The following is a 22,501-nucleotide window of genomic DNA, read 5'->3' on the forward strand; positions in this document are numbered from 1 at the left end:
CCAGGGAAGGTTGTGATGGCAGATTCAATAGATATGTTTAAGAAAGAGTTAGACAAACTTTTAGCGGAAAGGTGTATCCTGGGATACAACCGTTATTTAAAATGAAGGATAGTAGTGGATATAGGGTAAAAATAGGACTGCAATATTGGGTCTTGGGGGATTTTCACAATTGAAACAGATTGGCGGTTGCTTACTCTGGATCAAATATAAGTGAAGGATCGCATGATATCCAAGATAGGTTGAACTTGATGGACTGGTGTCTTTTTTCAACCTCAACTATGTCTATGTTACTATGATGTGACCATATATTGCATATACACTTTGTGCGTATACTGCAGTCTATTTTGTCTGTCTACATACAGCAAGTAACGTTTAGGCAGAGCATACTTCCACCCAGGGAAATGGAAATATATCCTGAGATCCACTTGAATTTGAATACGGTCAGAACTACTCTCAAATTTTATGCTCCTTTTTAAAACGCAACTCTGTGCAAGTTGTGTTTGGGCTTGAATCACGCATAAATGTTAATGCCATGGCCCTGCTGAAAATCATAATATTTATGCGCATGTGCTAATGTCAGTTCCTATGTAAGAGTATTTAGTATGCTTACCCGTGAAGCACAGGTTCCGGTATTATAGATGGATGGAACATGACCTCTTGGTCACCTGCAGAGCCATTCAGTAGCATCATGACCGACTAATATAGCTGCAAAATGAAGATGTGACTAGGCGTATTTTGTTATGCCCACGCACCACGTTGTGTACACCCAGGATCTAGCTTCTAGTTTCAACTAGAGATGGTCACTGACCCCCGTGTTTTGGTTTTGGTTTTGGATCTGGATTACCTTCGTGTTTTGGTTTTGGTTTTGCAAAACCGCCATTGAGTGTTTTGGTTTTGTTTGGTTTTGTTTGGTTTTGCTATTTTTACAAAAAATAAAAAAAAATTGGTCTAAAATAACCTAATTTAGTGCTCCACCAGTTTCTTAGATAAGTGAGGTAATTCTAAAGCTAATAAATTATGAAAAAAACAGTTTAATCCCTGGTAGGCCGTCCTTAATTCGAACACTTGTCTGCAAATTATACAGACAAACCTGGTTGTCTACCTCCTCCATCTTTGATTATTGGCAATATAGCCATCGTCTTTGGGTGTATATTACACCCTCCACTTGTAGTTGCATATACAAAAAGGAGCGTGCACAGACTGTGGAACTAGAAATTCGAATATACAAAGTAATGGACAAAGGCAGTTTGGTATCTGTCTGCATCAGATCCCCTCTCCACTAGGAGTAAAATAGAAAACTATTCAGCCGTTATATAATCTAGAATATAAATAGAAATTGAGAAAGGCAATTTGGTATCTGTCTGCATCATAGTCATCAACATCCTCATTAGCGCCCTCGTCACCTCCACAAATCTCCCCCTCATCCTCTTCTATTTCCAAAGGGGCATCCTCAATTTGTGTATCTCCAGCTACACTTGGGCTGTTCAGGTACACATTAGAAGAACTGCTGAAAGGGCCCTTCTTTATGGGTACACTAACAGAATGCTCACGATTAGACATACCACTGTTGGATGGACTCTCCACAGGGATTGGTGTCATTTGTGAATCAGAGCAAACATTATCCTCTAATGCCTTACTTTTATCTTGCAGCTCGGCTTTGACGCGTAACAGTAGTTGTGCACCAATTGTAGGCTAGGTAACTTTTTTGGATCTGCCACTAAGAGCCAAAGGTGAAGGCCTCATTCTCTCTTTGCCACTGCGTGTGTAGAATGGCATGTTGGCAATTTTTTTTTTATCGGCACTTAACTTTTGCTCAGTAACACTTCTTTTTTGCTTCAACACAGTAAAAAAAATTGTTTTTGTTTTTTTGACTGATTTCGAAACACTGTGTAGTTTGACATCGCCTTGCCCAGATGACGTACTGGGAACACTAACATCAGGACTGGTGACAGAACCTGGTTGCTCATTCTGCTCATATGTGGACTGCTTTGAATTCATTCTCAGCCCAAAGCACTTGTAGTGCTAAAAATTATTTGGTAGATACTGCTGACAAATAGTAATTTTGACAGCCAGAAATTGTATGCACAATTATGGGGGACACCCCAAAAGCACTGTGGAGTGCTAAAAATTATTTGGTAAGATACTGCTGACAGATAGTAATTTTGACAGCCAGAAATATTTATGCACAATTATGGGGGACACCCCAAAAGCACTGTGGAGTGCTAAAAATTATTTCGTAAGATACTGCTGACAGATAGTAATTTTGACAGCGAGAAATATTTATACACAATTATGGGGGACACCCCAAAAGCACTGTGGAGTGCTAAAAATTATTTGGTAGATACTGCTGACAGATAGTAATTTTGACAGCCAGAAATATTTATGCACAATTATGGGGGACACTCCAAAAGCACTGGGGAGTGCTAAAAATTATTTGGTAGATACTGCTGACAGATAGTACGTTTGACAGCCAGAAATATTTAGGCAAAATAATGGGGGACACCCAAAAAGCACTTTGAGTGCCAAATATTGAAAAAAAAAAAAACTCCTCTATCCTCCTCTCTTCTCTAGCGATTTTTGTTAGCACAATTGGATTCAGAATATTGTATTCTCTGTCCCTGCTCTAATCAGCCTGTGACTACACCCTGCTCTCTCCCTCTGTCAAATGGCGATGGATTGCTGTGGAGGCGTGTATTTATAATCTTCAAGTATCGCGAGAACCGAGCCCCGAGATCCGATGACGTCGCAATGACGTTTGGCCTCGATTTGGATTCCGAACGGGTGGGAGAGTACCGAGACTACTTTACTTGTGAAACTGCAGCATTCAGAAACTGTGGATAAGGTTCAGAACTAAGAAGGTTGGTGACTCACCTGACTATTGTGTATGTGTACATAGATTATTACTGCATTGGACTGTATATTGTTATTGTGTTGTAAAGATACTGTTGTATCTTTCCTATTGTCCTTGTATGTGTGATCCATGTACCTTAAGTACCGGGATATATTGTGAGCTTCGGCTCTAATATTCTGGTATCCTAAGAGTGGCAAAGAGTGGAATATAAGCTGCTGTTTGTCTAGTACTGTCAGGTGTCTTTCCAAAACTATTTATTGTGTCAATACAGTATAAAAATCTGTATGATAGGTAAAAGAGGAACTTATTTAGCAAAGTCACTTGTAAAGGTGTCGAAATGGTAGCAAGAGGTTTTTCCATTGTGAAGAAATTCATATTCTCTATTCCAGGTAGCGTTGAAAGGCTGTCAGCATTATTTCATATACAGCGATGGTGTCTTTAAAGCAGCTCACTCATGACAGATGATGAGAAAGGGAGGTCTAATCCCAATCTCCCTTACTGATCTAATGCTACTGTGTTAACTAGCAGTAGATCACTCACAAGGAATGTAACGATGCTGAGATGCACAATAGACCTCTACCTATACATACACACTTTAACACCATTTTCCAACCTGTAGAAAAAAGGATAAAAGATAAAATAATTTAAAAATATAATGTTCCCTGTTTCTCTCCAACCCCTTCCCCAGCTCAACATTGCCATATTACAATTCTGCATTACACTTACACATTTCCAGGAATATTGTGCATAGTTAATATTGCCTTAAATAAAAAACATGCCATTCCTGAGAGTTTTAGCCTAGACGTAAATTAATAAAACCTGATGTTTAGTGAAACATACTTCCCCTGTGCTGTCTCCAATGTACTATAAAATGACTTATTATAAAAAAATATATATTTACTAGATATTTTATAGTATCTTTTTGCTACATCACCAGGCAGTCAAGAATCTTAATCTCCGACTTGGTCATGAATGTATTCTCTTTCTATAAAAAGTTATGGTGTAAAATAAATTAAATCAAAACAGTAGATTGTGTTAGAACTAATAAATTAACAGATAATCCTTGTGTTCTTCGTACTATCACTACATTTTAACTCTTTGCACTTAATTAAAATGTAACATGCATAAGTAAAGCATTTATACTATCAGAAGTGCTCACTATGATTTTTTTGCACAGAAATTAACTATTAGTAGATAAGTCAGATACATACATTTATTGAAGATGGATAAATAATCTAGTATTGTGATTGGAAGCAGGACATTTAAATGAGACCGAGAAGCTATAAAAATTTTGCCTCTGAGGAAATTGCCATCTGCGATAAAATTTGTGACATTAAGCACAAGATCCACATAATGGAAAGATATCTGGACACCATTACAAGTTAAGCTTGTACCCATAGTGACAGCGGAGATCATTATACTGGCATTGGTGCACAAAGAACAGAACAACGAGCAGGGGAGGGCTGGCAAAGTTTAGCCCAGGGGGCAAGACTCAAATCAGCAGCCTATTTTAATGGGGAAAAATGCTGGTGGCCCAGTGACCCAACCCAAGGTAATGTACTATTGGACAAGCCGGGGGGCTGGTGCCCCCCTGCCACCCAGCCCAGCCTGCCCCTGACAATGAGAGATTCATGTCCACAGGATTGTAGAGCTGTTTAACATCTGTGGAAATTCACCACACATAAACTGGGACAACTACGTTCCTAAAGAGGGTAAGACTACTGCTTTGCCATTAAAAGTTATTATATGGATAGATTATCCCAAGAACTTTCCATTCATAGTGATATTTAAAGTTCTCTATATGAACTTTATAAATGTAAGGATTATTTTCATACTAATATTCAAATAGGATAATTTTGTGTTGTTTACATACATGTCACGCAATATATGGTAGTTGCTTTTCATAGTATTATATTTTAATAAAATATATGTATACTTTACATATTTTACAAATGTTTTTATGCATATTTGATTATATACATTTATACATATATTTTAATGACACTTGCCTGGAGCTGCCAATTTTTATGTTTTTCAGATCACACACACACACACACGAATCTCCGTGCTGGTCTGCCCCAACCTCATTTGTGTGAACACACCCTTCCTTTAGTCAGCATGCATTAGACCACCCCTTCCACCACCCCTCCTGTTCCGCCTCTCCAGTTGTAAAAAAGATATAAGTGTCAGCTTTGCATGCATATACGTGTGCATACATATACGTGTGCTCTATTTGTGAGCATGTGCAGGGCAAATTTTCATAATTTACTCTATGCAAACAGGCATAAGTTCAGCTCAGCATCAGACCCTTTACCTCCTGCTTCTCTGAACAGAAAGTTGGATATAACCTTGTTTCATACAGAAGTGTGTTTGACACCAAAAATCTCTTTGTACCAGCTGGGCAGCACCCTGGCATCAAGCAATGTTTAGATGCTGAGATTGGTTACATGCTGGTATAGCCCCTTCCAGGTCAAACTTGCTTATACATGGATACACAGGAATTGGCTAAGCTGAAATATTCTTACTGGTAAAATTGTAAAATATTAAAAGGGTTGTATCACCACTATTTTATAAATGTAGACATGAGAATGGTGGGTATCAATCAGATTTTCATTTCTGCTGTGTCAAAATTCATCTGCCAGAAATTTTATCTCTTAGAAAAATAATATATGGGCAATAGAAAATGTGCAATTAGCCCCACGTTTGTAAAATTAGTCAACTAGCCATAAAGACCTGTATTTGTGATTCTAGGTATATCTTAGCCACACCTAACCAATTGCCTTGTATCTAACGGCCAGCACAAGCAATCAGTCTGGCTTATTCTTGCTTATGCTCGGAATCTTGATGTGAAATCATTTCTGATTTGGTCTTGTCAGACAAAATTAGTCACAGACATGCTAAATTTACAAGGAAATGAAAAAATTTTTGTTTGCAGCTAGCTGAAGTATTAGGGTAACAGGATCTACATCTGTGTGAAGAGTTTAAAGAAAACATAAAATCTAATATTTGGTGGAATATTCTGTTTACATGAAATACAGTTTATGACTTAGCTGTAGAAACAAGTGCTGACTACAGCTCTACCTGTTTCAATCTGCAAGTGGGACTGGTGTAACAGAGACTGGGGAGGGAGCATTGGAGACTTCACAGATTTAACTGATGTAGTGAATAAGCACATCAGTGCTAAACTAAACACAGGATTTAATATTAATATAGCAACTTCCCACAAATATTAGCTTTTAAGTTTTGGTCAAGCTCTTTTTCTAAAGAACCACTAACCCTATATGGCAAGTTGCCTTGTATGAATGAACTACTAATGAGATTTACAAACATGCATGTTAAACTGATGTGAGTGTCAAATATTTTCTGTACAGTGCTGTGGAATTAGTGGCGCTATGTAAATAAATGATGATGATGATGATGATGATGATGAAGGTGTACATGTCTTGACATGTCTGACTATGAGCATACTTGCCAACTCTCCCGGAATGTCCGGGAGACTCCCGCATTTCAGGTGAGTCTCACGGACTTCTGGGAGAGTATGTCAATCTCCTACATCTTCCCACTTCCTAGTGAAGTGAGCAAAATTAGGTCCACAATGCCGTGATTCTCCGGGAATCACGGCATTGGGCCCCGCCCCCGCTGTAAAATGACGCGTTTGCCTCATTATGTCACTGGGGACGGGTCCAAAATGACGCGATTTTCGGAGTCCTGCCCCCCGCAACACCCACCTTCCCTTGGGAGGCTCCCGGACGCCAACTACAAAAAGTTGGTAAGTATGACTATGAGCTATTAGCTATTTTCAGAGTACAACAAAGAGGATTTCTTCACATTGTTCCCCCACTATACAGTATCTAGCCTTATCTACTCTTTCTGCAGAATAGTTTTGTTTTTTATGTTGCATAACAGTCCAGTTTATCTTAACCAATAATCTATAGACAAGGAGTATTTCCTCAAAGGTCAATATAACCTATGATACTGCTACATAGATAGCAGATCGCTTTTTGCTTTTTTCTTTTACTCAAAACTTTTTTAAAACTGGTCAAGGATATTAGCTCTCAATCATTACCTTTATAATGACATCAATCAATAATTTCAAATGGAAGTCAATTATACTTTAACAGTCTGAAGGTGTCTGGTTTTTAACTTTGACAAACTAATTAATCCATTACAAAAATATACAGATACAGCTAAACCAGGGTCCATTGTATTGTTTTTTTTCAGGTTTTTTTCCAAACATATAATAATAATAATAATAATAATAATAATAATAATACAGGATATATTGAAATAATATATATTTTTTGTTAAGTAAGCAATGACCCTGAAGGGAGACAACAACATAACTGTCATAATGTCATATCGTGTCTTATGATCATCTATTCTTATTGGTTAAACTGAACACTGAGCTTGAAGGTTCCCAAAGGCGTGGAAATTTCTCAAATGCTTTTTTTGCATAGTGAGACAGAAAGGCACTTAAAAATGTATAGATTGCTAGCAGTGGCGGAACTACCATTGGTGCAGTAGGGGCCCATGGAGATAATGGGGCCCGCTGCATGGCAGAGGGTCAGGGGCCCCGGTTCCCTCCTCCATGCTCACTAGTTCTGCCAATAATTACTAGCCCCATTTCATGGCATTGCCCTCGTTAGGTGCTCACTTAGATAGAAAGCCGCCTAATACATTACTGAGGGGTCTACTTATTATTAACGTGCGGTGACAATCACTGTGAATCACAGCAATGCATAATGAAACACAGTTGTGATACCATAGCTGCTCTGGGAGATCCAGCCTCCTCCAGGAAGATTTTTTGATGCTCACCAACAGCCTATCGCGAAACGCATATACATAGCACTTTCAAAGGAGAGGGATCCAGCGAAGCCAGAGAGGCTTCAGCTGGATCCCATTATAAAGGACATGTAATGCCATTCTGGAGTGGCATTGTGGAAATAAATTGACTAGAGGTCTAAGTTTTGTTAATGGGGTTAAGGTTTGAGTAATTATTGATTTAGCCATATGTGGCGTAACACTGCATCCTAATTTTGTTCTTGCACTTAGCGTACAAGCACGCTAGGATAGAAGGAAATATGGCCGTAGTGAAATAAGCATCACAAATACACTGCACAATTTTTGGAAATTCTGGGGATTTTTTTAATTGTATAAATGCAGTGATGGCTGATTAAAACTATCTCTATACCTACCAGAGGTTACTTACTCTATTCATCTTCATTCTTCCCCTCTTTGACCTACTTCTCTCTCAGGCTATGTGAGGGTTGGGGGATCTAAATCAGAAAAGGGCAGAAAAGCAGCAAAAGAAAAATGCACCCTCATCTCTCTAGCTGCAAGTTACAGGATAATAAGTACTTCTAGTTGTCAGCAGGAAATAAGACAGGCTGATCCCATAGATTGTAAGCTTGCGAGCAGGGCCTTCTCACCTCTTTGTCTGTTTTACCTATTTTGTTTATTAGTTTACTATGTTTGTCCCCAATTGTAAAGCGCTACGGAATATGTTGGCGCTATATAAATAAATGATGATGATCCCTTTGCAAAATCATTAATGTCACCTGTTAATAATATAATATAATATAAATAAATAACATTAAAAAAAAAAGGTATTTTTTTTCACCCAAAAAATACATTTGTTCGGATGTTATGAATGTCTACTGTACATAAAATGCATTTTTACAGTAGTTCCTGGTTACAAACACATGTTCTAGCAGCATCACTAGTAATCATAACTTATATGCAACTTTTATTTGGTGCAATTGATACAACAGAAAAACACGTACATTTGAGGTACCCAAAGCTTGAATTGGATGTTGCTACATGTGCTCGAACTTGGCGCGCCCTTACTGTACATTGACTACGTGCATACACCCATTCCCCTCCCAGCACCACCCCTGAAACTATAGGCTGTAGCAAGAGTGCTTTGTGCTCAAAGGTGAATTGGATGTTGCAGCGATCACTGGCGTATGGACGGTTCTTGTCATGCGCAGATCGATTTTATGCAAAATACGACATGCATCAGCAGTTACGTTCATTAATGAACCAAGCCCACAAATTCTATGTCTCCTCATTAAGAGGATATTGCTCATTCAAAGTAGGTTTTCAGGACAGGAACATTTCAGCAAACCAGCATGAGAATCATTTGTTTACCTCAATAGTCAAATCTAACAAACTGATGTCCAGAGAGGTAAGTATATAACATATAACTAGAACACTGCTGCCTTTATTTATTAGATTATTGACTGTATGGACAGCACAGTACTATGACTAGGAAGCTGAAGATGAACGCAGCTCTCTACCCCAGAGGAAATAGAGGTATAGGTATGGCAGACAGTGTAACTTATTTTACTACTACATTGGGCACTGATTAAAATTGGTCTAAAAATAAGTGTTCAACAAAGATAGTGCATTTAACATGTGGTAGACTTGCTTTTTTTTTTTGCCGTGCACACTCTTATGCACATTCATCACCACCATTTATTTATATAGTGTAACCAATTCCGCTGCACCAAGACTATTTGTCATTCACAGCAGTCCCTGCCCCATTGCAGCTTGCAGTCTACGCAAACATACAAAGAACATACAAACTACACACATATTGGGAATCAAACTCATGAGCCCAGCACTGTGAGGGAGAAGTGCTAACCACTGAGCCACCATGCTGCCATATTCATACCAGACCAGACAATGGCTTCTATCGGTGTACCCTCGTGTAATGGTGATTACAGTGTCAATATAACAAGAAGTAAATGTATAAAATGTGTATATTTATGTATGAACTTGTGCTCGTGTTCCAGTCTTAGGTGCCATCTGTGCATGCCATAGGAATCATTGGTTTCATCAATTAAATTGTTGTTTTTTTCATAAATATTCACATTGTGGCAACCTTCTGATATTTAAATCACAGATACCTCAATAAACCATCTTGGGATAACCTTTTCAATCAACTAGACAGGACATTACAGGCCAAAAGACTCACAACAGCTATAACATGCAGTACGGTGAGGACTGCCAATATTTAATAATAGTGGATTACATGAGTCAGCACAATGTTTCTGAGCTTCTTATAAGTTATTCTTCACAGAGAACCTTGTTTTTCTGCATATTTCCATGTTAGGGAACACGGGTTGCTATATTGCTTGCTATGCCAGAACTTGTTCTATAAAAACGTGTTGGCTAAATAGCAAATCTAGTGCCATCACATAGATGTGTCATAATGGAAAAACATGGCAAATCCTTTGCATGATATTATAGAGAACCTACTTGTAAATGAAGCCTATTTAATGTAAGGTAGTAGCTTTGCCATTCTCATTAGGAAATGTGTTCATCTTAAAACAAGACTTTACTGTAGTGTTCCTTTATGCCATGTTGTAAAAAAAAGATCAAGTAGTTTACATAATGTAAAGGCTCTTTCGTAAACATCACTCTCATTGTAAACAGGAACATCAGCTGTAAACAATTTCTGTTTAAAACCACACTATGCTTGGAATGCGCCAACTCAGTTGAGAATGGCACTAGAATAAAATGGCCAACCATGGACACCTTTGCTTTTGAGTAAACATAAATACTGTGAATATGTCAAAACCATTATGGTAGATATACATATATACTGTACATGTATATACACATCATCTTGCTTTTACGGAACCAGTATTAGTAAATCATAATAAAATATATTAACACATCCACTAGTTGTGCTTTGATGGTTACGTGGTCGAAACAGGAAGATCTCTAGGAAATAATACACCATCCACAAAAGGAGATAACTAGAAACAAGTGTATTTACAAAACATTGGAACTTTATTAAAATTGGCAACAGGACAGAAAAGTCAGCTGTGGCATTTGCATTAACCCCACTTTGGTAGCTGAGACATCTCCTTGTGCTAAAGATACAGCGACATTTATTGGTATGCACTCAAAGATTATGTAATGATTGTGCTATTATTGTATGCTTTCCGAAACCATCTATAACATTTCAGACGCTATAGTCAGTCGCAAATTCAATACATCATATATAGGATTAAAAAACTAAATGATTCCTGTAAAATGATTATTATTCTATATATTTGTGTATATATATATATGTATATACATAAATTATATAAACATTTTAGTCTCTCTAACGAGTTAACTGTAATAGGGGTATTCATTACAAAGGACTAAGGGGTATATTTACTAAACTGCGGGTTTGAAAAAGTGGAGATGTTGCCTATAGCAACCAATCAGATTCTAGCTCTCATCTATTTAGTACATTCTACAAAATGACAGCTAGAATCTGATTGGTTGCTATAGGCAACATCTCCACTCTTTCAAACCCGCAGTTTAGTAAATCTAGCCCTAAGTCAGTAACCCCTGCTTAATTCAGTTCACAAAGTAGCAACATTGCAATCTACAGAGCAATAGAAAATCACAGCTAAGCATCACTTCTGCTGCAAGGTTTAGCAAGGTATTGCAAATTAATAGTAATTATTATATAACACAAGAATCCAAACATTGTTAGTGATCTGGGAAAGAACAACTGGATAATTGTAAAAAAAAAACAGATTATTGGAAATCACATTCACATATGTAAGGCATGTTTGGCCTACAGCAGGCAATTATGCAGATGAACTATAAATCCCATCAATTTTACTCAGACCAAGACTGACACAGGATGATAAGGAAGCTAGGGACAGCTTTACATTGGAGTGTGCTTGGGCTTTTTTTAAAAAGCCCTTGGTATTAAGTCACTTTATGTAAATGACATAACTGTGCCTTACTCTATGTTTTTTTTTTAAATCGGTTTGTCACTTACGCTTTTTAAAAGAGAATTAAGGTTTTTAAAAGAGAATTCATTCAAACACTCATAATATTTGGAGGCAATGGTTCATTTGAAATGTAAAATTAATGATTTAACTTCCACATGGTTAAAAGACTGCAAAAGCTAAAAAAAAAATAAAAAAAAAAATTGAATCATTTTATTGCTTCTTTGAATTATTGATGCTTTTTGTAAAATAAAATAAAAAAATGTTACATTAGGGAATGTGTTCACTGGGATACTATAAACAAGGATACTGTGTAACACAACAGTGACATACATCTGTGCAGCTCAGCAGTTCCTTCCACAAATAAAGGCATGAGCTTTGACTTGTTTTTATCCTGAATTGTATTTTATTGCAGAACAAAAACACTTAAATTATTAAATCAATGCAATGGCAATCTTTGGTAAAGCCATGGTTGTCTGAGTTCATCTAATCATAACAAGTGATATTTCATAGTTCCCAATATATGCATACGTGTCAGAGCGCTATAATATGCTAATGACTGATTAATGTATTATGTGCTTCAGTAGACAACAGAGAGCATATCAAGTCAGACTCAATGCATGTCAAGAGCTGCTGCAGAAAAAGGACAATGAATCATTTTAACTCCGCTGCCTCACTGTGTGTGTACAGTGAAACTACAGCAGCGTTTGCACTAAGATGCACCTGAATGCACAGATATAGAAGACTACGTTTGTGTGTCTAACTACTGACATTTCAGGAAACGGTCATTACTACTGAAAACTTTACTAATTCATCCACTGACAAATGCAAATCAGAACTCTAAATTACACTTTCCAGTACATTGTAATGAAACTGGACAGAGAAGAGATGCTGATGGCTAGTGGCATCATCATTTGCTTAGTACAGAACTATTTACATGAATGGAACATATAAAATGTTTATTATGGTTGGACATTGTTTTTTACATTACATAAAGGAAAATGCCTCATATTTTCAAAGCCAACTAAAATATATGACTTACAGCTAGGTTGTTTACTTAGGTCAGCAGCAACTCTGTAAATAAGCCCTTTAATGTTTTTATTTGCCTAATGAAAGTGATGAATCACAAAGGTTTTGTACTAAAAGATCTCTGTAGAACGCACTGGGGCCAATGCCAGCTGCATACAAAATTGAAACTAAGAAATCTAAAAGCTTATTTACACTTAGGTTTCTTAAATGAAATGTTAAATATGAGAAATACCCAGAACAAAATCAAGATAACATATTGAAAAAACTATTATATCTCTGTTTCCTATTCAGAGCTGTATTACAAATAACAAAACATTATTTTGATTAAAAAAAATGTAGTTCCTAGCATCGTTTATAATTATGGCAGTGGCTATTAGTGCATACATAAAATGAGTTGCTGGAGGTTAGTAACTGATCAGATATAAAGAAACTAAATAAAATAAACCTTCAATTGTGTCAACTTAGGCAAAATAATGACACGTTTAAAGTTCTGCTACGATGGTTACATTCTAAAGTAGTGGGTTAGTTATGTTTTAAAACATTTGGAAATGATATAACTATTACATTTTTTACTACTCATTACAGAGTATAAAGTTTTAGAGGGTGAATGCTTACATGTTGTCGACAAATTCTTTTCATCCCAGACCTCTGTTTAAAAAACTATGAAGCAGCTGTTAGATATTTTGTCATCTCCTAAACAGAAAAAGCTAATGCTGTACTGACAAATTCCAGCAGGAAATAGTTAAGAACCATCACTTAAAATTGTTTCTGCCTCTCTGATAGAATGGGTCAGTTTTTCCACTGCAGTACAACACAATATGTTTTGAACATGATACTTCTTAACACCCAAGGGAAAACTTACAGTAATTCTCTACTCTAGTTTTCACAAGTACTGTGCTGTCCAGAAAATTAATTCTTAGTGGGTTAAAAAATTATATTCTGGAAGTCAATGGACCAGTCTCACTTGTGTGTTTTCTCCTGTTTGGAAAAAGTCCTTTTTCAATGGATTTCCAATCAGTACATATAAGATTATTGACTAAATGATCTTGAAGATTGCTGAAAGCATTTCAGTCTCTGCAAAAGACATACTCAGTGTAGCTGGTCCACACTTTGTCCTCACTCTGGTCATTGCTGGCAAATGCGCATGTTCCAGTGGAACTGCATGCCACCATGTGAAAGCCAGCTTCAGACAACTTGTCAAAAGCTTGCTCCAGAAAGTTAAACTTGAGGTAGTACCTGGAAGTGTACCTCTCGGGAGGTCTATCAGGATCTCGACTTTCATTTAAGGTTTCTCCAAAAACTTCTTTAGCCAGGGAAGTTTTGCCACAGACCGTTATACGGGCAACTCTTCGGAACTTTGCATCAGCTTGTGCTTCACGTCCTATAGTATAAGAACCTCGATAGCCAACTGTTATGTATCCAGATCTCTTGCCTTCCAGGGACTGGGAAGGAGTGAGTCGAGGGACCGAGGCAGGGCTGCAGGAAGAGGAGGCATTGAAACGATATGGATCTAATGTTGGGGAGGGCACCCCAGCTGCAGGAGAAGGTGAGGCAGGAATGACTGCTGTTTCTAGTTCGGAATCTTGAATTGTTGCTGGGGTAAGAAGTAAAGGTGGATCTTCTCCCCCTATCGAGCTGTCCTTGCTGATACGCAGAGGATTCAGACGCTTCACTAGTTCAGGCAGCTGAAAGTGCTCAGCTTCTCTTTGTAGCCGACTTCTTTCTGGAAAGTAATCTGGCAAAACAAGCTGCAAGTCTCGTAGATAATCCAAAATATAACGAAATAAGAAACCATCCCGGTCAAGGAAGAAACGTCCCTTACTGTCCCGAGCCAGCTCTCCTGGTTTCTGTTGGGAAAACATACGCCAGAGCAGAGAGTCTGGAACAGACACAAGAGTTGTGTGTCGGGTCACATAAACCTGTCCCCCAACATTTAGCTCCACTATTTCTGGGAACAAAGGATCCAAGAGTTTGCCTCCTGTGCAACTGCCACCTCCACCACCCCCATTGGGGAGTCCACGTGCGTTGTCCGGTAAAGCCATGAAGGCTGGAAGCAGGGAAATGTCTCAGTTACTTCACTCCCTTCCAAAAAGAAATGTAAAGCGGATGAAATATAGGCTAATACTCTACAAAACTAAGAGCAAGAGATTCTCATGCAGGCACTGTTTGAGCTTAGTGCTTGTGTTGTCCGTCTCTCTGCAGGTTATATGCAAAGACTGCAAGGCACAGAAAAAGCAGAGAACAAACTGGCTTGTGCCCTTTCTCTTCTTCTCTCTGTGTTCTGATTGAGGGAGCTGGCAGTGTCTGTGTTTTTTATGCAGAAATGCACACTGGAGGCGTGGGAGGGAGGAGGGGAGGGAGTTAGAGGAAGCACAGGCACAGTTGATCACATATATACAGAAAGGGGATGTATGCACTACAGTATTTGCATGCTGTGCAGATGTAAGCCCAATGCTTGAAGTGCAAGTAGCATGCATATATATGCTTCTTTCTTGCCGTGCTGTTTACACATACATAAGTGACTTTTACAAAGAATGAAATATTACCACTAAGTTTAATTTTCAGTTACAAAGTGTATACTATTCCTTCCAACTATAATATGTGATTTCCTACTCTAAGCTGCTCATGTTGCATATTAGCAGAAATATGTCAATACACAAAGTCATCTGCCCTTATCTGTCATTCCAGCACCAGAGATGCTGATACACAGCATCATCTCACCATACCACTATTGAAGCTAATCTTGAGTTAGGATTTCATAAGCAATTAAGCAGTGTAATAAAAAAGGGTTACAGCAAAATCACTTAATTTATCATTTTATTTTATTGGTTAATTACATTATCAATTCAGTTTATTGGCAAGGATAATAAAACACAGTATATTATGTTATAATAATGCAATAAAAAAGAGAAAATGAATGCATAAAAAGCAACATTAAAAGCTTAAAAGCTTCAATATTTTCAATTATGGTAACAGTAATTTTGCAGCTCATATATTAGCAGCCAGACAGACGTTCTAATTGTGAATGAGTAGGGATAGCACTGTGCATGCAATTTGACACAAACATTGTAGTAACTTGGGCTATAACAACAGCATCAGTATGCGAGAGTTTAACATTGTGCAATGACAATTTCAGTCGGATATCTTGGAGCAAGATCCAGCTGTACTTAAAAATATTGTATGCAAAGATGAAAGGTAGCAACTGTTCAAATAAATAAACACGTTTAACAAATAAATCCCAAACAATTCTAACATCCAGCATATAGAATATAAAAAAGTAATCTGGTACACTAAGCACCAGAATTTCATTTCCTAACAAAATTAGTTATAGAGGTACAGTAGGGTAACATATTCAACAGATAGTAAATAATCTCTCCCATGTGTTTTTATATCAATTCACCAGACCATGAAATCAAAATATTATGCATCATGTAAGTGCCCTGAACATTGCCAAATCAGAAATTATAACTATAATTATAACAGGCCTGAATCATGTTTAGATGCAACCTATATGCAACTTGTGTTGAAAAAATAAGTACGGAACTTCAGCGTAGTTCCGACCGTATTCATATCCAAGCAGATGTCAAGATACATTTCAATTTGAATATTGGTGTAAGTACGTTCTGCCTAAATGTTACTTGCTGTATGTTAACGGACAGAACAAAGTGCAAGACAGGCACATGCATCTATGCAATATAAAATCTCAGTAAAACGCATGCAATTAAAAATATACTATAAAATATATTAACAACCCATAATACTAGGAATTAAACATTCTCTGTTGGCACGTCCTCAGAACGCCCTTACCGAGCATTGCCTACGTTCATCCACCCTTTCCCCTCCCACTTTCCGCCCTTCAAGACGTAGGCAGTCTAGACTATGGATTTTCCATCTCTGTGATCAGTGGGGATTGGTAGCTGTTGTCTGTAGATGTAAGCAGGCTCATAAAAAAAATGTAAGTAAAAGCACAGGTAGACTGTATTTAGCTATCATATGGTCGACTTGTGAAGCCTGATAAATGATGATGTTATCTACTATGATTTACAAAGGGTGGTTCAATATCAGAATTATAGATTTATGGATTTTGACAGGCAATTGCTTAGTTTATTAACACCTTGACCAGATTTAGCTTCACATGTCCCCAAAACAGTAACTAAAATCCCATGGGGACTGATCGTAATGGCAAAATTTGCAGTTGGCAAATAACTGCAATCATTACTTGCAGTCTGTACAGTCATCCATCCCAATTGCACTCCCTGTGATCCTGATGTTTTTCCAATTGCTGAACAACAGGAACTGACCAATTTAGCCATCAAATGTAACCAAATTGTACATAGATCCAGTCATTCAGTGCTCAGGCTGTGAGTTTTCAATCAAATGAACAAAGTTATTCTGTTGCACTGATAAGTCTCAGAATAAAAGTCTTTACAGGCTAAAATGCAGGAAACTAAAAAGCTACAGAAAATGGGCATAGAAAGGTGTGTTCAATCCCTGCACACTTAATTCTGTGTGCTTTATTTACTTAGAAAAGCACTGGATTACACTGTTGTTCTAAGCAAACTTTACTCCATCTGCAACTCATGTTGATGCCAGTTATTACTTGATATCTACAATGCATTACAAAAACAGAGGAGAGGTAGAAGAATAGGTCATAGGTCATAGATCAATCAAAACATGTAGGTGAACTTTTTCTGATAGTACTTATTTTCGACCATTTATTTTACCTGATTACCACCCTTCTACACAGTTCACACAAAACGTACATCTATTCTGTTTCTATACTCACACAATACTTTGACTCCCTGACCAACATTGCTGTGTGACTTTATCTTATAGCCCACTAATCCCTTAGTGGGCTATAAAATAACTTAGTGTAATAACTAAGAGTCCCATTAGAGTTTACAGTCTAAATTCCCTAACAGACACACAGACACTAGGGTCGAATTGATAGCAGTCAATTAACCTATGTTTTGGGGGTGGGAGGAAACCAGAACACATGGAGGAAACGCACACAAACACAGGGAGAACATACAAACTCCACACAGATAAGGCCTTGGTTGGGAATCGAACTCACAACACCAGCGATATGAGGCAGAAAGGCATCATACACGCGTAAATTATCCTCTATCATATGGATTTCTGCAGTGTAGCCACCCTAACAATAAAAAAGCTCTTCCTATGCTTTCTTCAATATGTGACTGATTATCCCTTGTCATCTGTGAAGATACCTGGTTTATCTGGCCCAATTCTACCAACTTCACACTGGCTGGCCATCCAGGAGTGCATTGCTATACCAGGGAAGTCTATCCAGTACCTTCTAGGGTTCTATAGTCACTCAGGCAAATGCAGTTAGAAAAGTACAACAGTACATTTATTGTAATAAAAAGTCATGAGGATGCTATGCACAAACATGCCAGCAGGTTGACCACATTATCTGTCCCTTACCCCACTAGCTTAAGGAGCTTCAGTCACCTGGATGTCCTGACCTGCAGAATACAAGACCCATGGAGTTCTTCTGAGCTGCAGATGTAGCAGCAGGATGCTCAGTCCAGCAGAAGCCTAGACTTCAACACTGGAGTTCTTCCCAGGATCAAAAAGAAAGAAAGACCAACCAGCATTCCTGCCTCTCACTCTTTCCTCTCTACCTTGAAGATTTTCCCTGCTCCAGTGGCTGGGTCAGGGCTGTCTCTGCTAATCCCAATATATCCCTTGGTCCTCTGCTGGGATAACTCCTAAGAGTCTGGTGGACTATAACCTGATACAATGAGGACATACTCAGGCTAATTAAGGGACAAGGTCAAGATGATTAAATGACACTCCCAGTATTAACCCCTTACAAGCTTTTTCAACTGGAACTAGCTTCCAGCTGATCAGGACTTTCTGTAGAGAAAGGAGAGGAGAGATTGAATACAGCTACAACCCTCTCACCTGTATCCTGGAACTGGACCCCACCTGATCCTTACCCATAACCCACCTGGCTTGAATTTGAGAACAATGCATAACAGCATCACTGCAATAACAACAAATACATTTTTACAATCTGAAACATAGAATGAAAAAGTCTCCTATATAGTCATGGCTACAATGTCCCCTTATCCATATGTAATTAGACACTGCATTTGCACTCTGGTGAGCTGGGGAACATTAACATGGCTATAAAAAGCTGCTATGCTCCACATTTTGTGAAAAACGAGGGACAGGCTGGTTAAGGTGATATCAAACTTATTTCATCACATCATCTATATGTTCTCTGGTATGGAAAATTTGTATTGACCTTTAATATATTTATATATACACTCAGTGGCCACCTTATTAAGCACACCTTCATTGTACTAGGTAGTGCCTCTCTTTGCCGCCAGAACAGCTTGAATTCTTTGTAGCATAGATTCAACAATGTTCTGGAAACATTCCTTAGAGATTCCATTCCATGTTGACATGATAGCATCCAGCAGTTTCTGGAGATTTGCCGACTGCACATTTATGCTGCAAATCTTCTGTGTCTCCACATCCCAAAGGTGCTTTATTGGGTTGAGATCTGGTGACAGTCACTAAATCTCAATCCAAGATCTCAAGAGGGTAGTCCCTGACTCCTAGAGAATATGGTCATTCCTATTTTGAGAAGATAGTGACCTCTTTCAAATGGTGTACCCTCTTGGTATTCTCTGGTGATCACCAAACAATAACACACTACACTAAAGTAAGTGTTAAGAAGTCAAGAGATGGAGGGTTAAAATGCCCAGATCTTCCCCATCCTGGCTTCAATAAACTCTGGGGTGTCCTCATTTGATAAGGTAGCTTGTCTAGTTTTCAAAATGATATGCCTTGTTGGGCTACCATATTTTATGCTTTTCATTCAAGATGGTAAAAAATAGCAAAAAATAATAATTTTCATTTTAAAGTGCAGCTTTTTTTATGATAAACCATGTGCTACTGCTTTAGGAAAGGTGGATTGATACCAATGCAAGAACAAAAGAAAGTATGTTTTAGAAGTGTCTAGAAAAAAATACACACATTTGCTTTTAGTTCACTTTCCTGCAATTTCAATATAAAAAAAAAACATTTTTTGGGGCCATTTTGGACAAATTTGTTTTACCTTGATGGAAGGCGTTCAGCAAACTAATGGTATTGTCGGAAAATGTCAAATTTTCTAGAAAAAGATAAGGTATAATTTGTGTGGGTAGTGCATAAAATATTATTGCTATTGATGTTGGAATGTGACCAGCCCAAAATGTGCCAAAATAGAATCAGCACAGAAGTGAGAAAAGCCTCAGCGGCAAAGGGGTTAATGGTGTGTTAAATGGTGTTTCTGTATCAGAAACGTTTTGGGTTTTTTATAGATCATATTTTGGCTAGGAAACATTCATATGTTAGTTCTGCAAATTGTTCTTCCACTTTTGTTTAAAAAGTATGAATTCATTTTGACAATATGAATTATTTTATTTTGGCAAATAATAATACGGTACTTTCCTAAGACTTTAGAGGCAAATATGTTGCTATTGCCTACAAAAATGTTCTGTTTGTGCCTTTTCTAAGTTCAACATGGCAGCTCCCACCACATCACGTAAGAATAGAAATGTGCAGCTTAAAGTTTTCCTTGAGCCACCTGCAAAAATAAGTTTGTTCACTGTCATATATACATAAATCCTCTAACAGCATTCCTATGGTTTGCTGGGTAAAATAACAGCTCTCATGTAACCAAGACATTTTTTGATGAAATGTAATGTTTGACAATGCCAGACAAGCATTTGTTTTATTTATTTATTTTTTTACAGGAAGGCACAGTTTCAATGTAAAGCTGTTGCGAAATGTAGGTCTTGTTGAGAATGCTTTTTACCTTATGTTAATATTTACAAGCAATATTAATTAGAAAATATTGCACATTTAATCAGTTATAATGATATTATAGTCAGAAGAATTAATGAAAGAATATCGATACAAACTATTGAGACATATTAGTAAGATGTAGTTGCAGATGTTACACATCAAGATTTTAGATTCAATCCAATTGTAGTCACAAAGGAGAGATTATGTTCTTGGAATAAATCCTAGTAGTAATCTATACAGGACATTAAGAGGCATATTCAATTAGGATTCGTGCCCGCGGTTACGCACAGCTGCGTATGTAAAGTGTCATTATGGTACAGCAATATCGCGGATTTCCGGGTGCGCACAGAAATCCGCGATGCTGCAGTACCGGGACCTGTGCAACTGCACGCAATCGCGGGCACGTATCAAAATTGAATATGCCTCTAAGTGTTTTGGATTATACATGCTATGTAATAGGATTTCAGGGTCAGATTAAAATTATTGAAATATGAAACCTCTGCTGAAACCAAGAAGAGGAAGGAAGTTTAAAATAAGCAGGAACAAGTTGTACCATGACCGAGAGAGAGACAGACAGACAGACAAACAGATGTGGAGAGAGAGAGGTCGAGTTAAAGAGGGTGTAAAGAAATAGACAGTAAGGGAGAAAGAATAGGGAGGGATAGAAAGAGTGAGAGAGGGAGAGATGGGACAGAGAGAGACAGAGAGAGAGTGTGTGATAGGGGGTGAATGAGGAAATAATCAAGTTTCTACATTTCATGAAAAACAAAGCCTGCAGTCTGCATAACCATATTGTACAATAACAGGCGTGACATTATGTGGACAACATGAACTGTGTAATAGCAGTTTGTCAACAAAATATTTTCGTACAATCAAATTTAAAATATTCTTTATATATTTTTCCTGCAAATTTCTTTTGTATATTGTGAATATTCATTTCCTTTTCACACTATATACATTTCAACATAAACAAAGTAAAAAGTAGTTATAGCCCTAATAGCTGATTTTTAAAGTTCATACTGCTGAAACCTATAAAAATTAGAGAATCACTTGAAAGCTTGTCTAGAAAGTGAATTGCTGTCCAAAAAACATAATCACCAAATATTGCAGTACTTAACTTTGTACTACATAAATACAATAATATACATTACTTGATTTCACATAGTTATTGTCTTGGCTTGTAATTGAAGTCACATAAATACATGTTTGTAGCTCTGTAACTTGTAGTATATTTCTGCAGATCTGAATTAAGCAGCATTGGCCTTTGTGGTACAAGTTAAACTACCCATGTATACTTGATAACAATGGCAACAATGAAACATGCACATTTGGCCTTCAGGCACTGTAGTTAATTGGAAGTAATGAACTGCGAGTATGCACAGTCAGATTTATTGAGTGCTTAAAACAATAATAACATTAACGGTCTCTGGAAACACAATACTTAGTATATAGATAGCATAATGTCAGCAAGTGATAATACCTTATTTGTGTGGTGTTGCAGACCTAGGTGGAGCAAGGTGGTAGTGACGGACCCACTAGCAGCACAAGCCTACCTTTAAATCGTGTCCCAGACGCCGATCAAAACAGAGAGGGGACGTGGCCAATCACAGGTGGGGAGGAGCCAACAAGTGCCACCCAATCAGAATGGAGGGGGCATGCCTATGCTAAATCGACCCCCCATAAAAATAAAATCTAGGTCCGCCCTGCAAGATGGAGTATTGGTCTGAGAGGAGCCGGCAGTGTCTATGGAGAGTGCGTGGCCAACGCCAAGGTACAGAGAAGAGAGACGCCAGTCAGTCAGACCCAGAGGAAGGGAAGCAGACTACAGCTGTGACTTGAAGTGAAGACAACTTTACTTAAATTAATATAAAAAGATATGCAGTATTCCTAAATTACCCAATAAATTAATCACACTAAAAAAACACTAATCAATGAAACATGAGCATTACTCTATAAACAATAAAAAATGTTGATTACTTGGAATATCACAATTCACACTATGATGTTAGGTATTTTTCTAATGGTACTATCACTGTATTAACAGCTTAAATCT

The 22,501-nt window shown here is 37.7% G+C and overlaps 1 protein-coding gene across 1 annotated transcript; it reads right to left on the reverse strand.

Moving 5' to 3' along the window:
* Positions 1-10,628: 10,628 nt before the first annotated feature.
* Positions 10,629-14,901, reverse strand: KCTD12 (potassium channel tetramerization domain containing 12). Its single transcript, XM_075199841.1, has one exon. The coding sequence runs from the start codon at positions 14,664-14,666 to the stop codon at positions 13,692-13,694; it is 975 nt and encodes a 324-aa protein (XP_075055942.1). The 5' UTR covers positions 14,667-14,901; the 3' UTR covers positions 10,629-13,691.
* Between the last annotated feature and the right edge of the window lie 7,600 nt (positions 14,902-22,501).

The sequence above is a fragment of the Mixophyes fleayi genome, chromosome 2 (genome assembly GCF_038048845.1).
Source record: "Mixophyes fleayi isolate aMixFle1 chromosome 2, aMixFle1.hap1, whole genome shotgun sequence".
In the NCBI taxonomy this organism is placed as follows: domain Eukaryota; kingdom Metazoa; phylum Chordata; class Amphibia; order Anura; family Limnodynastidae; genus Mixophyes; species Mixophyes fleayi.

Coding starts and splice junctions, on each gene's coding strand:
- KCTD12 (XM_075199841.1), bottom strand. CDS start 14,666: ATGGCTTTACCGGACAACGCACGTGGACTCCCCAATGGGGGTGGTGGA.